Source organism: Odontesthes bonariensis, chromosome 6, assembly GCF_027942865.1.
Source record: "Odontesthes bonariensis isolate fOdoBon6 chromosome 6, fOdoBon6.hap1, whole genome shotgun sequence".
Lineage (NCBI taxonomy): Eukaryota > Metazoa > Chordata > Actinopteri > Atheriniformes > Atherinopsidae > Odontesthes > Odontesthes bonariensis.
In genome coordinates this window covers 32,445,144-32,468,091 of record NC_134511.1, presented here as the reverse complement: position 1 = coordinate 32,468,091, position 22,948 = coordinate 32,445,144, and the positions used below count along the sequence as shown (strand labels likewise).

Here is a 22,948-nt window from a genome sequence, read left to right as displayed (position 1 = left end):
GTGTTCTTTTACTATGTGTTATTTTGCAAAGTGCAGTATTTGATAGTTATTAGTATTTTTGAATGTTTGTGAACGGCTCTTCCTTCTGAAGTTGTGATTTTGTTTAGGCGGCGTATTGGACGAAAATGGGTCCTCGCTCCGCATTTTGAAACCGTCGCGGTGAGAACACACCTAGCATTTGTAGCCGGGGAAAGATGAGGAGGAGGTGGGCATAGTACAATTATAATCGTATTTCCATCTAGCAATGCACGATATTTAATTGCCTTGCATATTTATTGCTGTATATACTGTAAGAGCACAGGAACTGTCATTTTAATGTACATTTCTATTGAATGCTACAACCAACCGGTGGCCTGAGTGGTTAGCCTCTTGTCACGCTAAATGGCTAATGTCTTTTAGCATGCTGGACAAACAGTTTTCTGGACTTTAGCTACAAGATTATCTGACTTTTTCTTTTCCCTCACCTTTAACGGACAACGATTTATACAGGTACCATACGTTTCCTTCAATTTTTTTTATTTAAAACCTGTCATGTCTTGCGTGTTTAATCAAGTTGGCCTGCATAAATATGTGTTTAACTGTTTTTAGTGTATTATGTCCCGAAATATTTGTTTATGTCAAGGTTTTACAAATTATAATAAAGTACCACGGGAACCTGCTTATAACTTCGCAAGGCTTTCGGTACCTTGGATTTGTCGCGTCTGCTATGTTATGTTGATGCTACATTCAGGTCTTGCGGAAAATGGAGACATAAAGGAAGAGCTTATTATTATTATTATTATTATTATTATTATTAATTACTGGCCATTGACGTGTTCTTGGGTTCATGTTTTTTTCGAAATACTGTCAAGAATACGGAAGTGCATGGCATGCCATCTTGATGTATGTTTTATAACTGTGTAAGGGAAAGCATATACCACCGCTGTTTGAGTTAACCGGTTGTGTTCTATAATAATATAGGACCCAGTGTCAAGCATCTTGTAGTTTACACTTGCGTGGTGTTTTCAGTTGGTTCGCTTTGTGGTCGGTGCCTGTCACCTTCAAGTCTTCTGGTTGGAAGTTTTCCTACAGGTGTGGAATGCAGCGTGCGCCCTCCCTTGAAACTGCGCATGCGCGTGACATGTTGTAAACAATGAGGCTATTCCAGACCGTCTTCAGCTTTGTGTCTAACAGTTTATCTGTGCAAAACTAATCGGTCTCCCACAGTTCTGATTATGCTTAGTAAAAATTTCCTCGGTAAGTACAGGGTCACACGTGTTGACAGATGTCATCGCGTACTCTTGGATTTTTATTGGCGTCATGACAACGTATTGAATTTGTTACGGTGCAGTCCGAAAACCCGTGTCGAATGACATAGTTGGGCGTGACAGCATGCGAATAGAGAGTCTAATATAAGCAATCATTTGTCCGGGATTCTGTAGAAATATAGCCGACATGATTTCTGCTTAAATGTCGTGCTTTGTCCCGTCTACATTTTTCATATGAGCCGTTTTTTTGCTGTTAGCTTACACTCCCCGGCTTCCAATGCTGTTCTGCTGGTTAGCAAGCTAGCCAACAGAAGCTAGTCCAACTTTTAGTGTCGTTAGTTGTTTGAAGATGAAATATTACAAATTTTGATTTATTTTCCCTTTTTAAATATTACAGATGTTTATTGAAATAATAATAAGCTGTTGAGAACACGTGAGATGCTGATTAACTAACAAATATAGTCTACACGGAAATGCTTAGCACTGAAGGGGGATATGTATTTGTGAAAGTAAGTGTCCATTATATTTTATAAGTGGTGACTGCTAGTTTGTGTTTTTGTATTTTGCAGTCGCGCCAATTTTTTTTTTACTGAATGCTAAAACTCGGCCACGGTCAAGCTGTGGTGAATATTTAACAATGCAAAAACTGGTAAAGCTACTATTGTGTATGTGTGTCTAAATATATTTAAATTTTTTTTTTTTTGGGATTCATTAGTGGTCAATTTGGAACAGTCAATGTGCTGGTAATGTCTAGTTGAGCCACTAGATTATATATTGTAATTCCTGATTGTTTAATCGAACAAAACAAAGTCTGCAACGCTGAAAAGACCATCATTTTGTGTCATAAGTCCTTCCATGTTGCTTGTTTGATTTATGAACGACTGCTTGTCATAATTACAGCCATAAGGCTTTTTAACATTGACTGCTGAGTTCTTCTCAAATTGATTTATTCATTTAGTAATTTATTATTATTATTATTAGTAGTAGTTAGTAGTATTTTTTTATTATTATTATTGTTGTTGTTGTTAATATACAATCATTGTAAATGATGCTACTTGACTAATTTGAATTTCCCCCATTGGGGGATGAATAAAGTATTTTTCTATTCTAATTGCTTGAGTGACAGGTGAGTTACAGGGAGCTGAAGTATGGAGGCGGTTCTAAGCAGGCTGAAGGGGCTGAGTCCCGCAGAGCTGAGTGAGGAGTTTACTCGAGCAAACCTCAAGTGCGGCCCCATTACATCTACCACCCGAGCCACTTATGAGAGGAAGTTAGCCCGCGTCCTGGCTGGACAAGAGGGCATTGCCACTGAAACGGATAGCAGCTCTTCAACGGGCATCTCGGACAGAGCAGCCGATCATGCCAGAGCTGTGATGTGTGCCACCTCAGCCGTTGGATCTGCGACTCCGGCAGCAAGCAGTTGCTTCTCTGAGACTGCCAGTGAGGAGTTGGACTTTGGCTATGGTGTTGGTCTAAATCCTCCAGATGAAGAGGAGATATCAGTTAAGACGACCTCTAACAGCTCCACTGACTGCAGTAACTCTCAGTCCAAAACGGAAACCCCTTCAAAGCCAGCACAAGTGTCCCCAACCTTTTATTATGGAGTATGTCCACCGTGGGAGGATGCCTTGGCTAGAAATGGTAAGAGAGATTCACAAGAACACTTACAATCATGGACGCATTGAGATAGATAAATATTCTTTTTTATAGGAATTAGGAATGGTTTGCTGTCTGAATTTTGTAAAGTCACACCAGTAAAAGTTGGGATATCTGAGTGCTGTTTATTTATGCGTTTTTTGGGGGGGGTCGTGGCTTTTAACTAACTAGAGGCTAGTTGTCTACTTTGATATTATCATGTTTGTTTAGTTATGATATCTCCTGTGTTGTCTAGTGTTTTCTGAAGCATCGGTGGCTGTTTTTTGACATCAGGTGCATTAATTCACGTTCCTTTTGTGGAAGCATGAGGAGCACCTAGAGTGCTTGGCCTCAGTGGAATTATGATATAAATTAATCTTAAACTACTACAAAAATAATTTTCATTCACGTTAAGGGCTGGCTTATATTGTAACTGCATAGCCAACAGCACACTGACCACACCCATTATTAAAGTTAAGTTTTTACTCCAAATGTAGCTACTCCATTTGGGAGATAACATATACATTTTTACCACCATTTATTACTTGCACTTTTGATCTCAACTACACTAAGATTTCAGGACTGCATCTTGCACTTTTCCAAGTCTGTTACATAGAGAAAATCTGGCTGCAGACAGTCCTGCTAAAGCAAGTGTCGCCAAATGAAAGTTTTGCCACGTAAAGCGGCGTAACCAGTGGTGTTGTGCAGGGTAGAGGCAGGTATGTGTAGTATACCTACATATAAGAATACAAATGCTTGACCTGCCAGGCTGTCTCCCATTCAGTAGCACTAGTTGCTTTCATTTAGGCTTGAGGTTTAGGGTGCTAATTTTGTACTGATGTTTACTCCCTGGTGCCAAGCAGAATAAGTTATGTGACAAAGTGCAATTAAGGTGAACTAAAAATGGAAGGATAGTCCTAAACGTCACTGTTTGGAACGGGCCTTTTGCTCCTTAAAAAAAATGGGGCAAAGCATAAGGAGTAAACACACTTCTCTTGTATTGTAGATGGGGCACATGTATTCACGGATAAGAAAGAAGCACTTCAAGCTGTAAAGATGATGAAGGGAGCCCGCTTCAAGGCCTTTCCCAACCGTGAAGCTGCAGAGACGTTTGCTAAGGGGATCTGTGACTATTTCCCCTCTCCCAACAAATCTACACCATGTGTATCTCCTATCAGGTCTGGCCAGGTCATTGGGAAAGGTAAGTTTATAAGTTGCAGATTTTTTTTTTTGATTCACATTGAGCATTGAAATGTATCATTAAAGGATTTTAGAATTGAGGGTAATAGTGTGAGGTAACTTAAAACGCACTCAAACACCTGACTCAACACCAATTTGTAGGCCCAGCCATATTGTTACCATTTTGTATGCATTTCTCAATCAGTATTGGGAAATGTTTGGTTTACTGCTGTACCTTTCACTCCAATCTTTCTATCCACAGCAGAGAACATGGAGGTTGATACCATCAGCAAGGAGAGGGCCAACAGTTTTAAGAGCCCACGCAGTCAGGACTTGACAGCCAAACTAAGAAAAGCTGTGGAAAAGGGGGATGAGTCGGCCTTCTTCGAACTTGTCTGGAGCAACCCACGTTATCTTATTGGGTCAGGGGATAATCCCACTGTTGTCCAGGTGAGAACATGAATCATTGTTTTAGTATACTTAAGGGCAGATTACAGTTCTGCGTCTATCGTCTTGACGTGTTGCTTTGCTCTGGTCGCGAACCACTTTTCATGTTATGGTTCTGCAACCTCGACCTAGAATTTCTAGTGACGCATAGCAGTTTCCCGCCAAAACGCTAGTGGGAGCCCATTCGTGAACTCGCGAGTCGCGAGAACTTCGGTGGGGGGAGTGTATATATTCCGCTGACACGCTGATCCTGGTCAACCGGAAAGGCACACCGAGGACCAATCACAGCCGCTTTTGTCTGCGCACTTCCGTTGGTGGTCTGCGTGCGTCTGTCGTGTAGTCAGGATTTTTTTGAGGTGCACGAGAACGCGCGCAGAGCCTCTGCGTGGGGGAGTGGTCAAGATTTTGACGCTCGCAGAGGCTATGCGTCCGAGCGTCAGAGGCTTTGCGTCTGAAGCATAAATTACGCTTTATGCTCTGTCTGTTTACTGTAAATTTCAGAGCCACATTTCTAAACTCCAAACAACCAAAAACGCAAGATAGAAATAGTGTCATTACCCTTTTTTATGTTCTCCAGTTTAATATCTTGCAGTCATCTTTAAATGGATTATCTTCTTTTTTCATGTATCTACACACAGTTCACTACAATGGCAAAGCAAAACCAGATTTGTTCTTATTTTCTTTAATGGTTTTGTTACTACATTAAAAACGATGGAAAATATCCCATTTTCTTGGGTGTTCAGACTAGTAACTACATGGTTAAAGTTCCATTGTCAGCAATGGTTGCTTAGTTTATTTTTTGGCTTTATTCTTGTGAATTATTCTGCAAGTTTGGCACACTTTTCCTTTTGGAAGTTTCTTCCCTTGATCTTGGCAAATACGTCAAAGCCCAGCAAGGTAAGATCGGTGCAATTCTTGAAACCTCCAGAGATGCTCGAGGACAATGAATGAAGCACCTTAGGACTTTCGTAGGGTTTTCCTGGAACTTCTCTCATGTATCTTATCGGATGTAATTCTTCATACGTCTCGGGAAAGGGTTTTCAACGAGGATCTGTTTTTGAATGCACCAAACTTTCCCCATGTTATGCTGCCATAACCATGTTAATTATTAAGACCCTTTCACAAAGCCACGTCTTTTTAAGAAAATATATTTTTGTAAAACAGCTTTTCTGTGACATTTGTGACAGAAATCTGATTTCACCTCAACATGGTACAAGTGTGAGCACATTAACTGCCATTTGATCAGCTCTTCAGATGAATCGGCCAGATCACATCAAAAAGGTCTCCATTAAAAGTTTGTGCGAGCTTGTGTAAGACACAAACTACAATTGAAATTCATGTTTGGATCACAGAATTTGATGTTACATCCTGAGTGGTACTTTTCCTCCACACCACTGATTGTTAGGAACTGTGGCCAAACTGTTCAGTCATTTAGTTTCAGTAGATGAGAAGTTTTTTTTGCTTCTTGGGGTCTTCTTGGGGCTTCAGGTGTCTTTTAACACATTATTAGCTGACTTCTAGTGAGGAATAGCTTCTTTCTGACCACACTACTGTAAAAGTTGGATTGGTGGAGTGCTGCGCTCAGGGAAGTTCTGCTTAGACTGCAGATGATGATTACAGAAGTCTTTTCTTTGCTTGGTGACGCTATTGTTGATTGCAAGCCATATTGCATTTAAAAATCCAAGCAGGTACCTGCTTGTACAGCCCTCATTGATGGCGTCTGAGAAGGTTTCCTTTGTGCAGTGCAGACATCCTGATATTTCTGCCAAAGAATTGCTGAACACTGAAGGTGGAGTGTGTACAAAACTACTGCTTTTATTACTCCTGAAAGTGTTATTTTAAGTTCAAACGTTGTAGTTGTATTAAGCTGGGCATACACTGTGCGATTTTTTTATTTTATTTTTTTATTTATTTATTTATTTTTTCAATCGCGGTATTCAGCTGCTGCTCATACGGTACGAGTGAATCGCAAGGGTTAAAACGTCGCAGCTCACAATTCCTGTTCTCACACTGTACGATCCGATGGTCTGATGCGATCTGGCTGCTCACACTGCACGACACGTCGGACTCGGTCGGACTGTCCGGAAGTTGTGCTGCCATGCTGTTCTGTTGTCTTCTTTTTCTTCTGTTGACAATTTTCTCTTCCGTATCTATGTTCGCGCATGCGTAGTGTGACAGGATTAGGTAAATTGCCGCGTGCAAGTGCTTCAACTGTGCGAGAGCCTCACGAGGGGCGACCAGGATTTCAAACAAGTTTGATTTTCATCCGATCGATCGGGAGGTGGTCGGGAGGGCTTAATCGTTTGTCGTTACCCCATGTATCCTACACGATGCGAGACGCACGATTGAGCCAAAACTCGGCCCGATCTCCAAAATAGTCGCACGAGTGAAAATCATGTCGACATCGGGCCAAAAATCGCACAGTGTATGCCCAGCTTTAGGTTTTGTCGTCGGAGACCCTCCTGGAGACGCTCTCCGTTGCTTGCGTGCGTTGGCCAAAATTCCTATCTATCCGTCGAGGAGACGGAGACTCACGGAGACCGCAAGGGTTGTGATTGGTCGGCTTACAACATCATTTCCGGAATCACTTTTCCGGTTTAGCTCCTTCCTCTCACAACAACAACAACACCGCCATTTTTGAAAGAGTTTACTGTGTGCCGGTCAACATTTGGTCAAAATAATTTTCATTTCAATATCAATAAGCTCCAACTCCAACAACAGTCTTTCTCTCTCTTGGTCGCCATTGTTCACTGTGAGGAGTGGAACGGAGCCGGAAGGTAAACAATCAATCAACTACTTTCACGATAGACGTCGCGAGATTGGGTCGTCTAACGTAGCGACGCCTACTGATCGGGAGGTGAATTGCCTTGCGTAACCGACAGCCTGATGGAGAACTCCGAAAGCCTCTGTGTGACCACGGAGTCGGATTGGCCGATAGCTACGGAGTAGCATACCGAGGCCTTAAGTTGAAAACTGATACCCTGAAATTGTTAAGACCTCATATATTGTTCAAATTCTGTCATGGAAAATTATTTCACATATTGGTTGAAGCACCTATCAGCCATGGGCACCATTTTAAAATGATGGTTTTTAGCAATTGTGTTTGTAAAAAAATACAAACAATACCCAAGCCTTATTGTGTTTAGATTGATGGAGAGAAGACTCCATGTTTAAAAAGAAAAACAAAAGCATGTGAAACACACAAAATTAGGAAAACTTAAGAGTAAGAGTCTTAAAGCTCTCAGTCTGCACTGTGAGCTGCAGCATTGTTTGAGCCTGACCAGGAACCATGACATCTGTTGATCCGTTAACATTGTTTCCATTGTCAGCGCCAACCTTCCGGCTGCTACTTTCATTTGGAAGTTTTATTTAAGATTAAGAATAAAATAATCAGGGGTTTGTACAGTACTGTGCCATAGCCTTGAGCTATCATTAATTTTTTCATATAATTTCAGGGAAATGTGGTTCTTCACTAAGTTTTCTGGTATATTTAGACATAACACTGGGACATCTCTTGATTTCAGTACTTTTTTTATGCTTGAGTGATTTGTAAGTCCGTGTTAAGTTGCTTAACCAACAAAAAATAAAAAATTAATTGTGGGAAAATAATGGGGGAGAGCGCAGAAAACATGTAGAATTGTTGTTCTGACCTACTTTTAAAGATCACAATAAACTTTGGCTCCCTGGAAGCAAAGTATAAAGAAATAAGTGGTGACTCTAGACTTTTGCACATCACTGTATGTTGATAATGTAAATAAACTTAGCAAAGAATTTATATTTTGTTATACATTCTGTATATTAAGTTAGTCCTTAAGAGTTGTTATTTTAATTCTGCACATGCTGATGCTATACCACAGATAACCATTGCTTATAGCTGATGTGCCCTTTTGTAAGACTAAATGGGCATCGTACAATTTAGATTCAATGAAGGAAGGGAGGGGAAGGGAGTGCCGTAAAAGGTGTGAATGTTGTGAGTGAGAAACAACCATAAATAGGGAATGCCTGGCACGCAGACCCAGACTTCACAATGTCACAACCAAGGCAACCAAGAAGGATCAGTGCTCAGGAGGCTTTAGCAATTATACAGAGCATGTCGGACTGTGAATCTGATGGTGGAGATGTGAACCTCGCCTTTCAGAATGGAAACGTTGTCACAGATTTGTCAAGTGATGAGGATGCCACTGCGCTTGCACCAGTAAATCCTCCCCTCCAAAGACGCACCAGTAGACGGGTGGTCAACTGTGTGTTTGAGCAGGACAGTTCAGACACAGAGGCCACGTCAGATGAGGAGGAAGACACAACACATGTCAACCCCCTTTTGTAATAAAAAACTAAAAGTTGCAGATGTGGGCATAACACCTGGATCCACAGATAAGGCGAAAGATGGCACTGTGAGGTTCCACCACAAAGTTGGAGACTTTTCTGCTCATGAAACTCCACAGAGCATTCATTGGATCTGGAGCGCCAACAGCGTTTGCAACACGCAAAATCACGAGTCGCCTTCAAAGCTTCCAGTGTTTGTTGGATATCAGCATGTTGTTGACCATCAGAGACTGCACAGTCCAGGAGGGCCGTAGAACAAATCCCAGCTGGCAGATGAGAGTCTTTGAGCTGATGGCGTTCCTCGCAATCCTTTTTCCAAGGGCTGCCAAGGGCTGCCAAGGGCTACATTGGTGCCATGCGACTCATGTGGGCCAATAGATTCGGCAACCCAGATATCAAAGCCATAATGCCCCTTAAGTGCTTTCTTGAAATAAAGCGGTACCTTCACCTCGACAACAAGGACACCAGCAAGGAGCGCATACAAACGTATTCTGTATTTTGCTAAATAGCCTATGTTCCTAGCTTGTACTTTTCCACTCTGCTCATACAATGCGATGCATGTCCTTGAATGGTCCAAGACTTAAAGATGACATAACGGGACTAAATAACGGGGTCAGATAAAGCGTCTCTATTAGGTCAGATAGGTCTGGTACATTAGATACACACCTAAAACAACACTTACACATTGTTTATCACATCCAAAGAGCATGACGTGGACGGTGGTTGGTTTGCTCATGTCACTAAAAACTGGCCAATTATACTCGGTCACGTCTTAGTACAACCTCTGTGAGATAAAGGTGAACATGAATATGAAATGTTTCCAGATATCGGGGCTCGGGCTGATGACCACGAATAAATAATTTGTTTAACTTAAGATTTCTCCAGCTTGTTCTTGGGCTTCCAATGAAAGAATCGGGTTACCAGAACCATTTATGGACCAGGGAAGGACTAACTATGGATAATTTCTTTACCTCTGTCTTTGGCTGCAAAACAAATGATGTTACAGGGTCAGCTTGTAAAGAATAAAAATGCACACAGTATGTTGGGCTGATCAGAGTTCATTCAAACAGCATTTTGGCCTGTGTCATTACAGGCAGCAACCTCAGTGGGGGGGTGGACTGGCTGTTCACAATACAAGGGAGACAGTTAGCACCTTGAGAGGAATACACAATTTTTGCAGAGGGGAAGGGGCATGCAGCAGAAGTGAACATCTCTGGGCCTGCTAGTGTTTAACCCTACTCATTGAAAATAAAAAAGGTGGAGGGTGATTAATCCCTAACTTCAGCTGGTACAGTTAAGGTCAGATACAAAGCATCATCTCCAGTTGATAGGAGGTTATAAATGATTGTTTCCTTTTTCCATACAGTTGTTCCTCTGTTTTGTCTGAACAGGAGGGCTGCCGGTACAATGCCATGCACGTGGCAGCCAAGGAGAATCAAGCAGGGATTGCCCAGATGATGCTTGACATCTTGGAAAACCCAGAGTTTATGCGCCTAATGTACCCAGATGACCAGGAAGTCATGCTGCAGAAACGAATCCGCTACATTGTAGATCTTTACCTCAACACTCCAGATAAGACCGTCAGTTCTTTTCCCATACCTACTACCAGATTAGATTAGATCATTCTCAAATGTATTTAATGTTCTGTGTTCATATCATTTCTTGCCCTTTTCTATTTTCCCTCCCCTGGTTCAGGGCTTTGAAACACCGCTCCACTTCGCCTGTAAGTTTGGATGTCCAGATGTGGTCAATGCCCTGTGTTCTCATCCTGACACCGATAAGAACTGTAAGAACAAGGATGGCCAGAAGCCTTGTGATGTAAGGAGTTATATTTGAACACTTTTCTTCATGTAGAAACCACACATGCAGGGTAAAAAAACAATAGCATAGGCTGTCGTTGCCGGATGCTCTAAGATAGAGAGGGTTCATGAATGTGTACATGCAACGTATGGAGGCTGTCAAGCAGCTGCCCAGCGTAGCACAATGCAGCCGAACCCTGACGCAGTAGTTGCAGAGGAATACGCTCACTTAAGCTGTGACCTTTTTAAACCCTTTTGGCAGCGATCACTCGATGAACACTGTAAGCTAAACTTAGATCAGCAAATTGTTTGCTTAGTTGAGCTGACAACAGCTGCATTGCAGGACATGTTGTCATTTTGTTGTTCTCCTGTTCCACAGCTTATTTGTAGCAGAAAAAATAAAACCCAAGAAGTTAAAGAGAGGATTAAAGACTACTTGGAGGGTAAGGATACACACATTTCTCATGACATTGAAATTTGGTGTTACCCAGAGATGCAGTCTACTGTGTTATTAAGTATACATATACTCAATGAGGACTGGTTGAAGAGACATGTAACATCTTGGAGTTTAATATTTTTTTACCTTTTTTAATTTTTAAATCATTCTGTCATCATACATTGCTGACAGTAGTCATTAGAAGTTTGAGGTGCAAGTGTAAATGTATGGGACCATTTAATAAACTACTAAAGTTCCCATCACTGCTATCATCACAGTAAATGAATGCAGACCGTGACTCCTTAGTGCGTCTTGAAAAAGGCTCTGTTTACATTAATTCATTTCACCATTTCTTCGTGTCGGCGTCTTGCAAACTATTTACATTTACACTGAAACGGGGATCGGCTGATTCGCTAGTCACATGACTAATCAGCCATCACATCACATGATCGCCCTTGCATCTGGAGCATGAGCAACTGCTTTATATTCACAGATTTATCAGGGCTGCTCTGGACATTCGAAAGTTCTCGCGCCATTCTTCGGCGACAACAACTTGGTCCACGAAATTGTCCCACCATGCGCTGCTTCTTCCCGGTCTAACCCAAAAGCGGCGCTCCATGTACGTTGCTGCTGTGGCTGGGTTCTCATTATAAAAGCCGAGTAGCTAGAGCTCAGCACTGCGTATCCCCGTTTCTCCCCGTTTACAACTGCTAAAATCAGCATCGTATGCGAATGCTTACGTGGGCTCCGGCGTATTTGAATCCTTCCACCTGTGAAGTCGTATTCCAGTATTTCAGTGTAAATGGACAGTGCATCCGCGATAGAAACGATATAGAAACAGATTAGTATAAACGGACCCTAAGACTCATGCCATGAAACTTGCTTTCTTGCAGACCGATGTTATATTCCTTTGCTAAGGGCCACTGACAACACCTCTCAGCCCATCATTGGTGCTCCTTGGTCACCCGAGTCCTCAGAGAGTCTGTCACTGATACAGCGGCACACAAGAAGTCCCATGGATCCTTTGATGACAGTCACAGCCTTTGCTGGCCCGTTGAGCCCTTCCAAAGTAAGTTCCGTACCACCTGGCCTGCATTCATTCCTTTTTTTTTTTTTAAATCAAAACCACCATCACAAAAAAGTTGCTGACCAGAATGTGTTGTCCTGCTCTATAGGCTGATGATTTTCGCCGGTCCTGGAAGACACCACCCAGAGACAGGGCAAAGGTCTTCCACCACATTCTGAAGTCGGATCCTGACAGAGGGGCAGAGAGAGTGGGCAGGTACATCTAAGTCCTTATTCTACTTTTCACATGTAGTATTTTCTAAAGATACAATAGTACTACTGAAATTCTACTTGTGGAGGACATGCTGCACTTGGTTGATGGTACATTTACACTGATAGTCAGTGCATCTTTATGTGAAATCATGAGACAATTAAAGAAAAAAGTAAAAATCAGCCAAGACTTCAGAAATAAGATTCTGAAGTTGGATATCAGCATGTTGTCAGCATATGAGCCTTTCCAGGTACCATGTTCATGTACAGATAACAACACCTATGAATCACACTCCACCACACCACACCACACAGCAAGGTGTACCTTAGGTCTTCTAGGAATGAACATTCACATGATGTGAAATGTGCAGATCAGTGTTAGAACAACCGTAAAGATTGTTGCTGGAGGAAGCTGTTCCTGTGGTGTCTGCATTATATCTGCTGTAAACAAGTATATCCATATAACCTTTATAGCTGCTAAATAAAGAAGATGGGGATGTTTGCCAGTATTAAATGTCAGGAGTTGGTCAAATCTCAACTGGAATATATTTACTAAGTTAAGTGTAAACCAATTAATCTGCAAGTTCATCAGCCAGTTCTCCTAGCTAAGATTAATGCTATCATTTACAACTGCAGTGAACCCATTCATGAGAATGTTCTGATTTGTGTGAAACTATTTTAGAGAGGTCTTTGGTCAACGGTATGGATATTTTTAAGAATCTGGAATGTTAATGTTAAACTTTATTGCTCTATACATCTAATCCTTTAATGCTTTTAATGATTAAAAAAAATAAATAAATAAAGAGTAATAATCTAAAATGATTGTTCTTGATCTTCAGAGACCTGGCACATGAGAAGGGCCATCCTTGGGCTGAGTTCTGGGGCTTCCTCGACAGTTTTGTGGATCTGTCAACAGCCGAGGGGCTCCGCAAGCTGGAAGAGTATCTGAGCAAGAAAGGTTTCAGTCCACGAGCTCATGAGGGGGCTGGAGAGAATGAGACCAGCAACAGGTTTAAAACCCCCTCCCCAGGTACTCTTCCACATATGTGAGAAGCTGCAGGCCCAGACAAAGTCTGAAGTGCTGAAAAGGGAAATGGACTATGTACATTTCAGATCTTCTACCCTGAATAAATGTGTTATTTGAATTAATGTTCATGGAAATATGGTGCAGTCAGTGTTATGTTTTCTGACATAGCCTGTTTCATGTATGATATGCCCTGAAGAGTTAACAAGTCTGCTTTTGTTATTCTTCATCTCTGGTTCTAGGCAAGCCCAAAAAGTTCTGCAACTCGATTTCTGTTGGTGCCTTCCTGGACGAGGGCGACGATATCAGCCTTGAGGAGATGAAGAACCGGCAGAACGCAGCACTTACCAGCATCACCTCCTCAGCTGCATCCAAGGACGTCCTGAAAGGAGCTGTGGGGGGGCGTGAGTTCCACATTGCACTGCACCACCGTGGGGCGGACCTGATTGAGACTGCTGCCGAGCAGGACCTTCTGTGCTGCTGCAGTGATGGCCTCTTATCACCCGGCATGGTTTGCAAAAACGAAGTGTGCTCTTCCTCCCAGGATAGGACTCACAATGGAGATAAGGTGTCTCCACGCACTTCCCTGTCCTCTTCTTGCTTGCTGTCGCCCATTTCCAATCTCATGGTGGAGTTTGAGCGCATGTCGCTGCAGGAGTCCCTGGACAGTCCCACAAGCTGCAGGGAGAGAAGGAGTAGTGGCGGGAGTCGGCACAAGGATCTCCGTGACTCCTACAGCTCGTCCTCAGCAACAGACCTGAGCTCTGGGCTGAACCGCCTCTCTCTCAGTCATAGCAGTCAGGACAGTAAAGCTGTGGATGGAGCAGGGAGGAGAACAGAGGGAGAAGGTACAGAGGAGAGGAACACCAGCGGCAGCTCAGAGGAGTACTTTGAAGCTGAAGAGAGTCTGGAGGTACCGAGTAGGACTAGGGGGTCAGTGTCAGGGGTGCGCAACGTCTGTGCAAGGTCCAAGTCATGGGACCATGGAGGCAGAGACCTGAGCAGCTCAGGATCCTCTGGTTCCTCGTATAAGTCTTTAGATAACTCCCATGAGTTTCTGCCCAGGACCCCACCGCACATTAGAAGAGGACTTTTTATTGAGGGGTGAGTAACACTGGTTTCTCTCCAGAGAATTATGCTGGTTGAGACGTTTACATAATTTACAGTCAAATAGAAAATGCTGATAGCAAACAATGACATTTTTCAAGTTAAACTCTGTCTAGTCACTGTTGAATAACTCTAAAAGTAAGTAGCAGATCTATTGATTGAGTTAATTAGTTTGGGGTTCTGTTGTTCTGTACAGCATGATGCAGCACTCACTATCCAGTTCCACTGCCATTTGTGGAATGACTCGTTGATCCCCCCCATTATGACATGATGCTTGATAATGACATAGTTGATGAGTCTTGCGTGCTTTTACAGGGATTCACCAACTAAACTCGACAGAGAGGTCCTACTGGCAATAACGGATGTCGACGTTGACCCCCAAACGTTTCCCAGCATACACAAGTGGAAGAGCACATTGAAGTCATACTCTGCTTCGGACATGCAGAGGTCAGTGGGCTTCACTCAATTTATTCCAAAGGGTGGTTGTTCATTTCATTTAATGTTAGCTGTTGTGATCTGTAAAGGAAGATTTTTAGTTTCAGCAGCTGACGAAGTCTGATTATTTGCATTAAAGGCTTAAAACTGATATTCACGGTATGAGAAACGTTTAAAATAGTTTTTTTCTTCATAAATGTTCCCTTAAACTTGTTCAGATGGACACAGAAGCACTAAATGCTGTTAGAGAACCCAAATAAATGTAAGGCTCATTTATTTATTGAGGAGAATTGGTCCCTCATTGCATATTTGCGAATGGCGAAAGTTTGAAGCTTTGCACAGAAAGGAGCATTTCTTTGTTTGAGTACTGATTATTGATTTCAGTTTTATGTTCAGAAGAGCACCAAAACTGGGAGGTTAGTGCGTTTCCTCAGATTAACTGCTCCTTTCATGTCCTCTAAAACATGTCGTTAGCTTTAAACCAAGGCTGTGACTTGGTCAGTATTCTTGTTTGCTGACTTGCTGCATGAAGTTCTTTCTCTTGAGATTCAGTTCACCACAATGTGTTAAGACAATTTGTAAGAATTTAAAGGAGTAATTTGGAATGACTTGTTTCATCAGTGGCATAAAGCTGTCCTGTGATAAAGCTGCAAAAATCACACTGCCACTTTCCAGGGTTCCCACGGGATCTTAAAAATTCTTAAATTTGGAACTTTAAATCTAAGGCCCGCGACTCTGAAAGCCTCCCTTTGGTTCAACAACACACACATTAGGCCCACATCGTGGTCTAAACCAATCAGAGATAGTTAAGGGCGGGACCCCCCTCTGATTGGCCGTGGTCCAGATATTCCTGTACATGTGTGTATGTTTGAAAATGCGCGTGCTGCGGTCAGACAGAGAGAGTTGAGTGGCCTCGGCCCATCAGATTTAGAGTGAAAAAAGCTGCGGATGATAAGATGAAAAGAACGATTGACAACTTCTTCATGAAGAATAGGTTCATTCCCACTGTAGGAACCTTTTGCAGTTCCTATAACCTTTTCAGTAATAGGGCCGTTTTTCCCCGCATTCACACATACAGGAACTAGGGACCACGGCCCCATTTTAGCTCCTTCTCCGAGACTGGGTCTTTTCTGGGTTCCATAGGAACACATATGATATAGGTGTTTGGTGGTTGCTAGCTTGTCAGATTGCCGCTTCTTGTGGCCTCGCCGTTTTTAAAAACTACTGTTGCAGCTACGAAGTTTTCTTCTCGCCTTACTTTTCGCGTATTTTGTTTTGTTTTGTTTTCTTTTGAGTGTGGCGCTTAAGAGGTTGTTTCAAGCTGGTTTTCCAATTGTACGCTTTTCCAAGTGGTGTCATGTGCATGTAGCAGAATCATTACAGCAATGGAATGAAAGAAACAAATGTAACCATCAGCGTTGATGTGTGTTGTGTAGCTGGCCCAGCCCTGCGGTAAAACCCCGACTCAGGATGCAGCATCAGACCCCCGGCTCCCCCATCAGCGGCCTGATGTCTCCTACTGGTCGCTTCAGTCCTGTCCGCCACGCTGCCTCACCAGACTTCAGCCCCAGCCGTTACAGCCCTGCCAATGTTAGCTACATTCAGCGCATCCGCCTCAGGCACTTGAACGAGCCACATCTGTAAGCGGCACCATCTCCTTCGCCTGTCCTGCAGCCATACCCTAACCGAGCCCCGCCCGTCCGCTCTCGCCACTACAAGCGCAGACACACCAAGGTCACAGCACTAGAGCTCAGAAACCTCAAACCTGACAGAAATATGCACAAGTGTATGGATAATTTCTATTAAAAAAGAAAAAAAGGACGCCTCGATCATTTCTGTACTGTATGGGTGTGGACCATGTTTATTTAATGGTAATGTTGTTTGTGGCTAATGTATTACACCTGTATCAGATCCTGGGTCAACTTTTTTTGGATATCATAAACACAAGCCACAGTTCCCACAGTCAGTTCACTAAAACCAGAGAGGAACCATCAACAGGACTGTGTAACTGAAGATGTTGTTTAAAAAAAGGAAAAAATAATAAAAATAATCATTTTTTTTTGTATGTTGGTCGGTAGCACAAAAATGTAATGTTTTTATTAATGGTGTTTAAACCAACTGCCATTTCCTGTGTTTTTCCTCAGTTCAGGAATTGCCTTAATTTTCTGAAGTGAGGGATCAGATCTTGAATTGTATGAAAAATAATGGGGGGGTTAGATCTTCCATGTTTTTATTTACGGTAGTTCTTTATTAATGCATATATTTTCCATGTTTTCTTTGTGGTTCCTGGACATGTCTTGACTTTTACTTTTTGCCAATAATGGCGGCCTTAAACTGTGCCATTTTCTTCTGTTTCTTTTAATAAATATTTGTTAAATGTTTCCTGCAGTGTATGAATGATGACACACACCCATCAGTAACAATGTTTTGACCCGTTTGAGGCTGAACTTAACCCAGCCTGCAAAAAAGCTGTAGTGATTGTTTTCTCTTCACAACCACAGAGGGCAGAGAGACTAAAACCTAATCCAATAGCAACACAATCCAGACCCATTTAATAATTTCCTATGACCTATGAAGATAATCTGAACAGAAATTGCCTTATGCTTACAAAGAAAACACATGATTAGATCAGCTGCATTTCGCTGCGAGTTGAGTCTCAGTACTTATACCCTTTTTTTATATTCCAAGAGGTCATTTGTGACTTGTCAATTTAAAAATGGTGCTCAACGGAGCTTGTATGCACAAAGTTGTGTGCCAGGAATTTCTTTTGGCTGAAATTAGCTTATCGTGAACTCGTGTACGTGTCAGGTTCTTGAAGTTATTCATAACCTGTTGAGTTCAATGGTTATGTTTATGCATTTAGCGGACGCCTTTATCCAAAGCGACTTACAAATGAGGATATAACATGGAGGATTGTGAACGTGCTAAATCTTCCTGTATAAAGTTTGTCTGAATAAATTCAGTGCTTTTTTTTTTCTTTTCTTTGGAGGGTTCATCTATGTTTTGGGGAGCCTATTAAATAGAGTATCCAAACTGCCCCACTTCTGTTGAAAGAAATGTTCTGAATGTATCTTTATCGGAGAGCACAGCCTCCTTTCACTGAGAAGATTGTATCGTCATCCTCGTCCTCTCAGGTGACAAAAGATCAAATCTGGTCTGAATGTTTATGAATGTGGAACTTTGCAAAAATGCACCTAAAAAACTTAAACATGCTTCTTCTGCTTTTAGCGTTGTGCTTTATTAAAATAAAAAAAAATAATAATTTCATGATGAATTCTTTCTGTATGTCTAGACAGAATTTGCTTTCAGTTAATAAACCATCACCCCTACATCGATTTCCACCGTTGCTTTTCTCCAATAATTTCAGAAGAAAAGAATTCGAGGCATTGATAATTATTTATCACACATAACCCTCAGTCAAATTTATAGCTAATGGCATTAATTACATGTACAACAGCAATACAAATAGAACTTTTTTTTTTGGTTTAAAAATCAGTCACTTGTGTGTAAAAATCCTAAATTACATTCTGAAGTTGCAATGCAGCTGTAAATGCTTCTGTAGGTGTTGTATGGCACGGAAGTCACCACAACACCGCCACCAACACACAGTGTGATAACACTATGGGTACATCAGTTACAAAAGAAAAACATCCAGTAATTTTCAAGACACTTGAGGAGAAAACTGAGCTTTGACCCTGCAGCCGACCCTGTTCTAGAAACCTGCTGTGAGTTGAGCCATCAGGTCCGTGTTAGTTTGTCCGGGGGCATGAATCCTGCATCTCCCAGGGTCCTGAGGGCCACTCTGCCGCTTGGACGGATGGTGAGCCATGTGATGCTGCCATTATTCAAGCCCATGCGCAACCAGCCTTCTGGGGGAAATTGGAGCGCCCTTAAGAGGGGAAAAAAAAAAAAAAAAAGATTAACCGTTTCAGTTCTACAGCATATGCATCTCTAAAGGGGAACAGCAATCCTATTTATTTAATAAATTAGAAACATCCTGTCACAGAGTGAAGCAGAAAGACTGGTACTAAAATTCCTTACCAAACTATCCCAAAAATTTTCTGAAAAGCTTCTGATGACAATTACAGGAGAGATTTCGCAAACTAGCTTCTCCTCATTTGTTACGTGCAAAGTCCAAGACAGAATTAAAAAGTCTTGTACTCGCAAATGAAGTTCCAAATGACAAAGCTTCATTGTATAAGACCTTATAGTTACATATATTTTCTCAACAGAGCACTTCGCTCTCAGACTGCTCGCTTACTTGTGGCTCCTAGAATTTATAAGTGTAGAAGGGAGACAAGACCATAATGATATGAGCCCTTTCTTGTGGAAGCAGCTCCCAGTTTGGGTTTGTCTCTACCTTGTATTTTTAGGTTTAAAACTTTACTTTTTGATCAATCATGTAGTTGGTGTTGGCTCAGATGATCCTTTTAGTCATGCTGCTATAGGTCTAGATGGGCTGGGGGAGCTCCTCGCTATGCCATCTGCCATTTCAGTAGTCTCCGACTTTGCGTTTCTCCGTTAGGAAGTATTCCTGGCCTGGTGTTTGCGTCCGTCCTACCCTCTCACCCACAAACTGATCGAGGCAGATGGCTACCTTTCCGGAGTCTCCTTGGTGCTGAAGCTTCCTGTTAAAAGTTGCACATCTCCACTGTCACCCAGTTGAAGATTGCAAGTGAACTTTATAAACTAATTCAAACAAATACCGAAAGTTAATGTTATCCACTACAATTGTGTTTTTAACTGTTACTGGAAGTAAGGCTCAATCTGTTTTGGCCCCAGCTTTCGGTTGAAAAGCCACAAATTTCTGTATCGCGATATGTTTTCTTCAAATGTGAATTGAATGTTCACCGATGGGGAATTAAACTAACATTTAGGGAAAACTGCATTGTGTCTAATGCAGTTACATGGTTGCGTGTTTCAGGAACATTCATTTAAACGAAATAGTTCAGACTTTTTTGGGGAAAAAAAATACACTTAATGATTTCTATCATCTTATCTAACTTCCAGCAGCGGATTAAACTGGGAGCACAATGACGAGAACAACAATAACAAAGAAAAAAAACCTAAAACTCTTTTGGGAAACGACAGAAACAAGTGGTTGGCAAAGAGCAAAGCAAAGAGCAACAGGGACAAATTCTGGCTTCAGCTGAGCCACTGCTGACACAAACCTGCAGACAAAATAACGGATGACATTGGCATGACACACGATGATCTCATAGCTGTCCTCCTTCTGTTTGGGGTCAGCTCGGTGGATGTAGCGCCGGAAGGCTGCCTCAATGCGAGCTCCGTCTTCGTAGTACTGCTGGAGGATGGTAGAGAGGCTGAAAGCTGCCTTTGTCACATGAAAGGGTTCCGTTTGAACCCCTTGTTCAAAACTGAGTCAATACAAATGGCTACAGTGCACTGCAGGGAATGTATGAAGAGTTTCATTCCAAAAGGTAAGGCCAACTGTGCGGGGGATGTTATCTTAATAAAAGGCTAAAATGAACACATAGGTGACCACAACAGCTGCTGCTCCATGGCAGATTGTTTTCAGGATTGCTCTATTCAATCCTATCCTGTGCATATAGCTAAATAAATGACCAAACTACATAAAAAAAATAAAAATAATCAACTAGCTGCCAGACACCTTTAAACTCAGGCCTTTTGGAAATGAACTCTTCCTATAACCCATTCCTTTGGCAGAGCACTGATGTATTGGCTGAGTTTTGCATCTGTGAGCCTAAATAAGCACATGATATGACTCCTGCACAAACATATGGTCAGCAGAAACTGATCTAAACAAGGATATGCAAATACAGAAATAACAGGCCCACACCCACTCTAGGGGAGAGCGGATGTAGCTTCTCTCACCACAGCGTCAGGCTTCCAGTGAGTGACAGGTGGAACTGGCTCAATAGGTGCACCCTCTCTCAGCAAGTCACAGCTAACCAGGTCTACTCCTAAACCCCAATGACATTTTAGGAGAGAATGTTCATCTACATTTTGTGATTTCCATTCTGTTCATCACTAACAGTTAGAAGCTGGTGATGGTGGCAGGATGGTGGCATCTTTTGGCTACCTGGGAGGTGTTTGCTGATGATATTTGCAGTCTCTGTGGCCCTGGCCATACTGGAGTGAATCAGAATATCATATTTCAATCCCAGAGCTGATAACCTCTGACCTGTAAACTCGGCCTGCTCACGGCCTGCAAGTTGAGAGAGAAAGATCATTACAACAAGCGGTGGATCTTTCGGAAACATTTGGAAAGGGAAATGAGAAAACAGACAAGATTTCTCGCAGCAAATGCAGTCTGATTGTCAGTTCAAAATAACTACGATATGGACCTAACGGCGTGAGGATCCTCTCCTTGTCACTGTTGCCGCTCAGGTTGTACTGCGAGTGTCTGATGAGGAGGATGTTACGCGTGGCTTTTGGCTTGCTGTTGTCCTGATCAGAGCTGGGGTCTTCGGTCACACTCTCTTTCTTCTTGCCATTGGACAGTGTCGACGGGTCTCTCCTGGACAGAATAAAGACGGGTGAATTTGGGATTAAAGGTGGCTTACCTCAGAGAACGGAAAAGTGGATTAACCCAGTAATGGTTTGAGATCACGAGCAGTATGTCGGTTTGAAGAAGTTCTCTGGACCTAATTTGACAAATCCCTTCACTAAACAGGATTTTAAGCAATAGCTTTTGACAGGACTTATACGGCAGCAGAAATGTATTTCATGGAATACCATCATACTTAAAATAATCCTTATAGTCCCTCCTTAAATATGGAAAGCGTATATTATAGCTACTTTCTTTTAACAAGATGTTAAATTGAATTAATGTTGCAGTTTAATTTCTCCTCTCTTACATACAACTTAAACTGACCTACTTGGTGTAACGTTCCACACAAAAACGAAAGCAGGAAAATAAAGGGGCATGAATGGTACCATATTCACAGAAACAAAGCATCGATAGATACAATACTTGTCCCAGTTGAAGTCCCAGGGGCGTCCTGTCGGGACTGGTGTGTGGTTGGACGGTGTCCACGCCGGCTGAGCAGCTTGGAGGACGCTGAATCTCGACCACCGAGTGGCCACCTCACCGCGGTGCTCACCGAAGTATCCGCGAGAGTCTGCAGCGGCAGCCGCGAACACCAAAACAGCAGAGCCTCCAGCGAAGCCGCAAATAAGTTTCAAAGTTTTCCTGTACGACATCCTGCGAGCCGCCGAGGAAGCAAACTAATGCCAGCTAATTAGCTGAGCTTAACTGGTGTGCAGTAAATGAGAAGTGAAGCCGTTTCTCCTCAAAAGGATATCACTTTATGTTGCTTTAAGCGACGTTTTGCTTTGATTGGAGCTCCAGCGATGTTTACTAAACAGTTACTCTATGATAACTATCTAACGGGCGTCGATTTTCAGGTTCAAAATAAGAACGTGAAACAGAAACAGTACGAGAGGTAGCAAGCTAATCAGAGCAGGTTCTTACAAGCACTACGGTGTCCTAACGGAGTCAAAAATAAGCGTTCGCTATACCGTTCGAATTCCGATATTTGCCACATGAGGGCGCCATAATCCATAAATTCACCGTAACAATTTAGTGGACCCTTTAGTGCTCCTAACTAATTGCTCCCCAAGCTGGCTTTGTAAATCAGCATGCAGCTTTTCAATTAGAACAAATATGTTTGCTTATATGAGGCTTTATTCAAATTTACAGAAGGAGCCACTCATTATCTTTTTTTTGTCGTTGCTCTTTCATCTTTTCTCTATATTTGTACCAGGTGGAAGAATAATGGATGCATGATAACTACACCGAATTAAAGACTGAAAGTTGACCCTGTAAAAATGACTGTTTTGTCGGTGAGTAAATGTAGAGAGATGAGTAAAGAAACATGCCATGCCAGAATTTAGATGAAGTTTGGTGTCACTCACCATGCGAACACCGTCTAAACCAGCCCCAAAGGAGCGTAACAGATAACCAACTTAAATTCTGAGTGACGCTTTGATATGATTTTTTTTTTTTTAACATGGAGTCGATAATTAGACAGTTTCCGAGAAAAGCAGGTTGCAT

The 22,948-nt window shown here is 42.2% G+C and overlaps 2 protein-coding genes across 6 annotated transcripts; one reads left to right on the top strand and one right to left on the bottom strand.

Annotated features, from left to right (window-relative positions):
• The first annotated feature begins 160 nt into the window (after positions 1–160).
• Positions 161–17,288, top strand: ankle2 (ankyrin repeat and LEM domain containing 2). 4 transcript variants are annotated; one of them, XM_075468371.1, is made up of 13 exons: positions 161–489; positions 2,374–2,888; positions 3,889–4,083; positions 4,324–4,511; positions 10,223–10,411; positions 10,527–10,649; positions 11,010–11,073; positions 11,960–12,135; positions 12,242–12,348; positions 13,181–13,371; positions 13,608–14,469; positions 14,788–14,919; positions 16,344–17,288. In XM_075468371.1, the coding sequence occupies exons 2-13, from the start codon at positions 2,396–2,398 to the stop codon at positions 16,549–16,551; spliced, it is 2,928 nt and encodes a 975-aa protein (XP_075324486.1). In that variant the 5' UTR covers positions 161–489; positions 2,374–2,395; the 3' UTR covers positions 16,552–17,288. The 4 variants fall into 4 exon arrangements, with proteins under 4 accessions (XP_075324486.1, XP_075324483.1, XP_075324487.1 ...); XM_075468368.1 differs by lacking the exon at positions 161–489 and adding an exon at positions 514–1,236; XM_075468372.1 differs by lacking the exon at positions 161–489 and adding an exon at positions 514–1,236 and having other exon boundaries at positions 2,368–2,888.
• An 832-nt stretch (positions 17,289–18,120) lies between these two features.
• Positions 18,121–22,377, bottom strand: pgam5 (PGAM family member 5, serine/threonine protein phosphatase, mitochondrial). 2 transcript variants are annotated; one of them, XM_075468373.1, is made up of 6 exons: positions 21,866–22,377; positions 21,237–21,409; positions 20,972–21,097; positions 20,764–20,852; positions 20,079–20,212; positions 18,121–18,796 (listed from the first exon to the last, which is right to left on the bottom strand). In XM_075468373.1, exons 1-6 carry the CDS (start codon positions 22,093–22,095, stop codon positions 18,646–18,648), a joined length of 903 nt encoding a protein of 300 aa, XP_075324488.1. In that variant the 5' UTR covers positions 22,096–22,377; the 3' UTR covers positions 18,121–18,645. The 2 variants fall into 2 exon arrangements, with proteins under 2 accessions (XP_075324488.1, XP_075324489.1); XM_075468374.1 differs by having other exon boundaries at positions 20,079–20,209.
• Between the last annotated feature and the right edge of the window lie 571 nt (positions 22,378–22,948).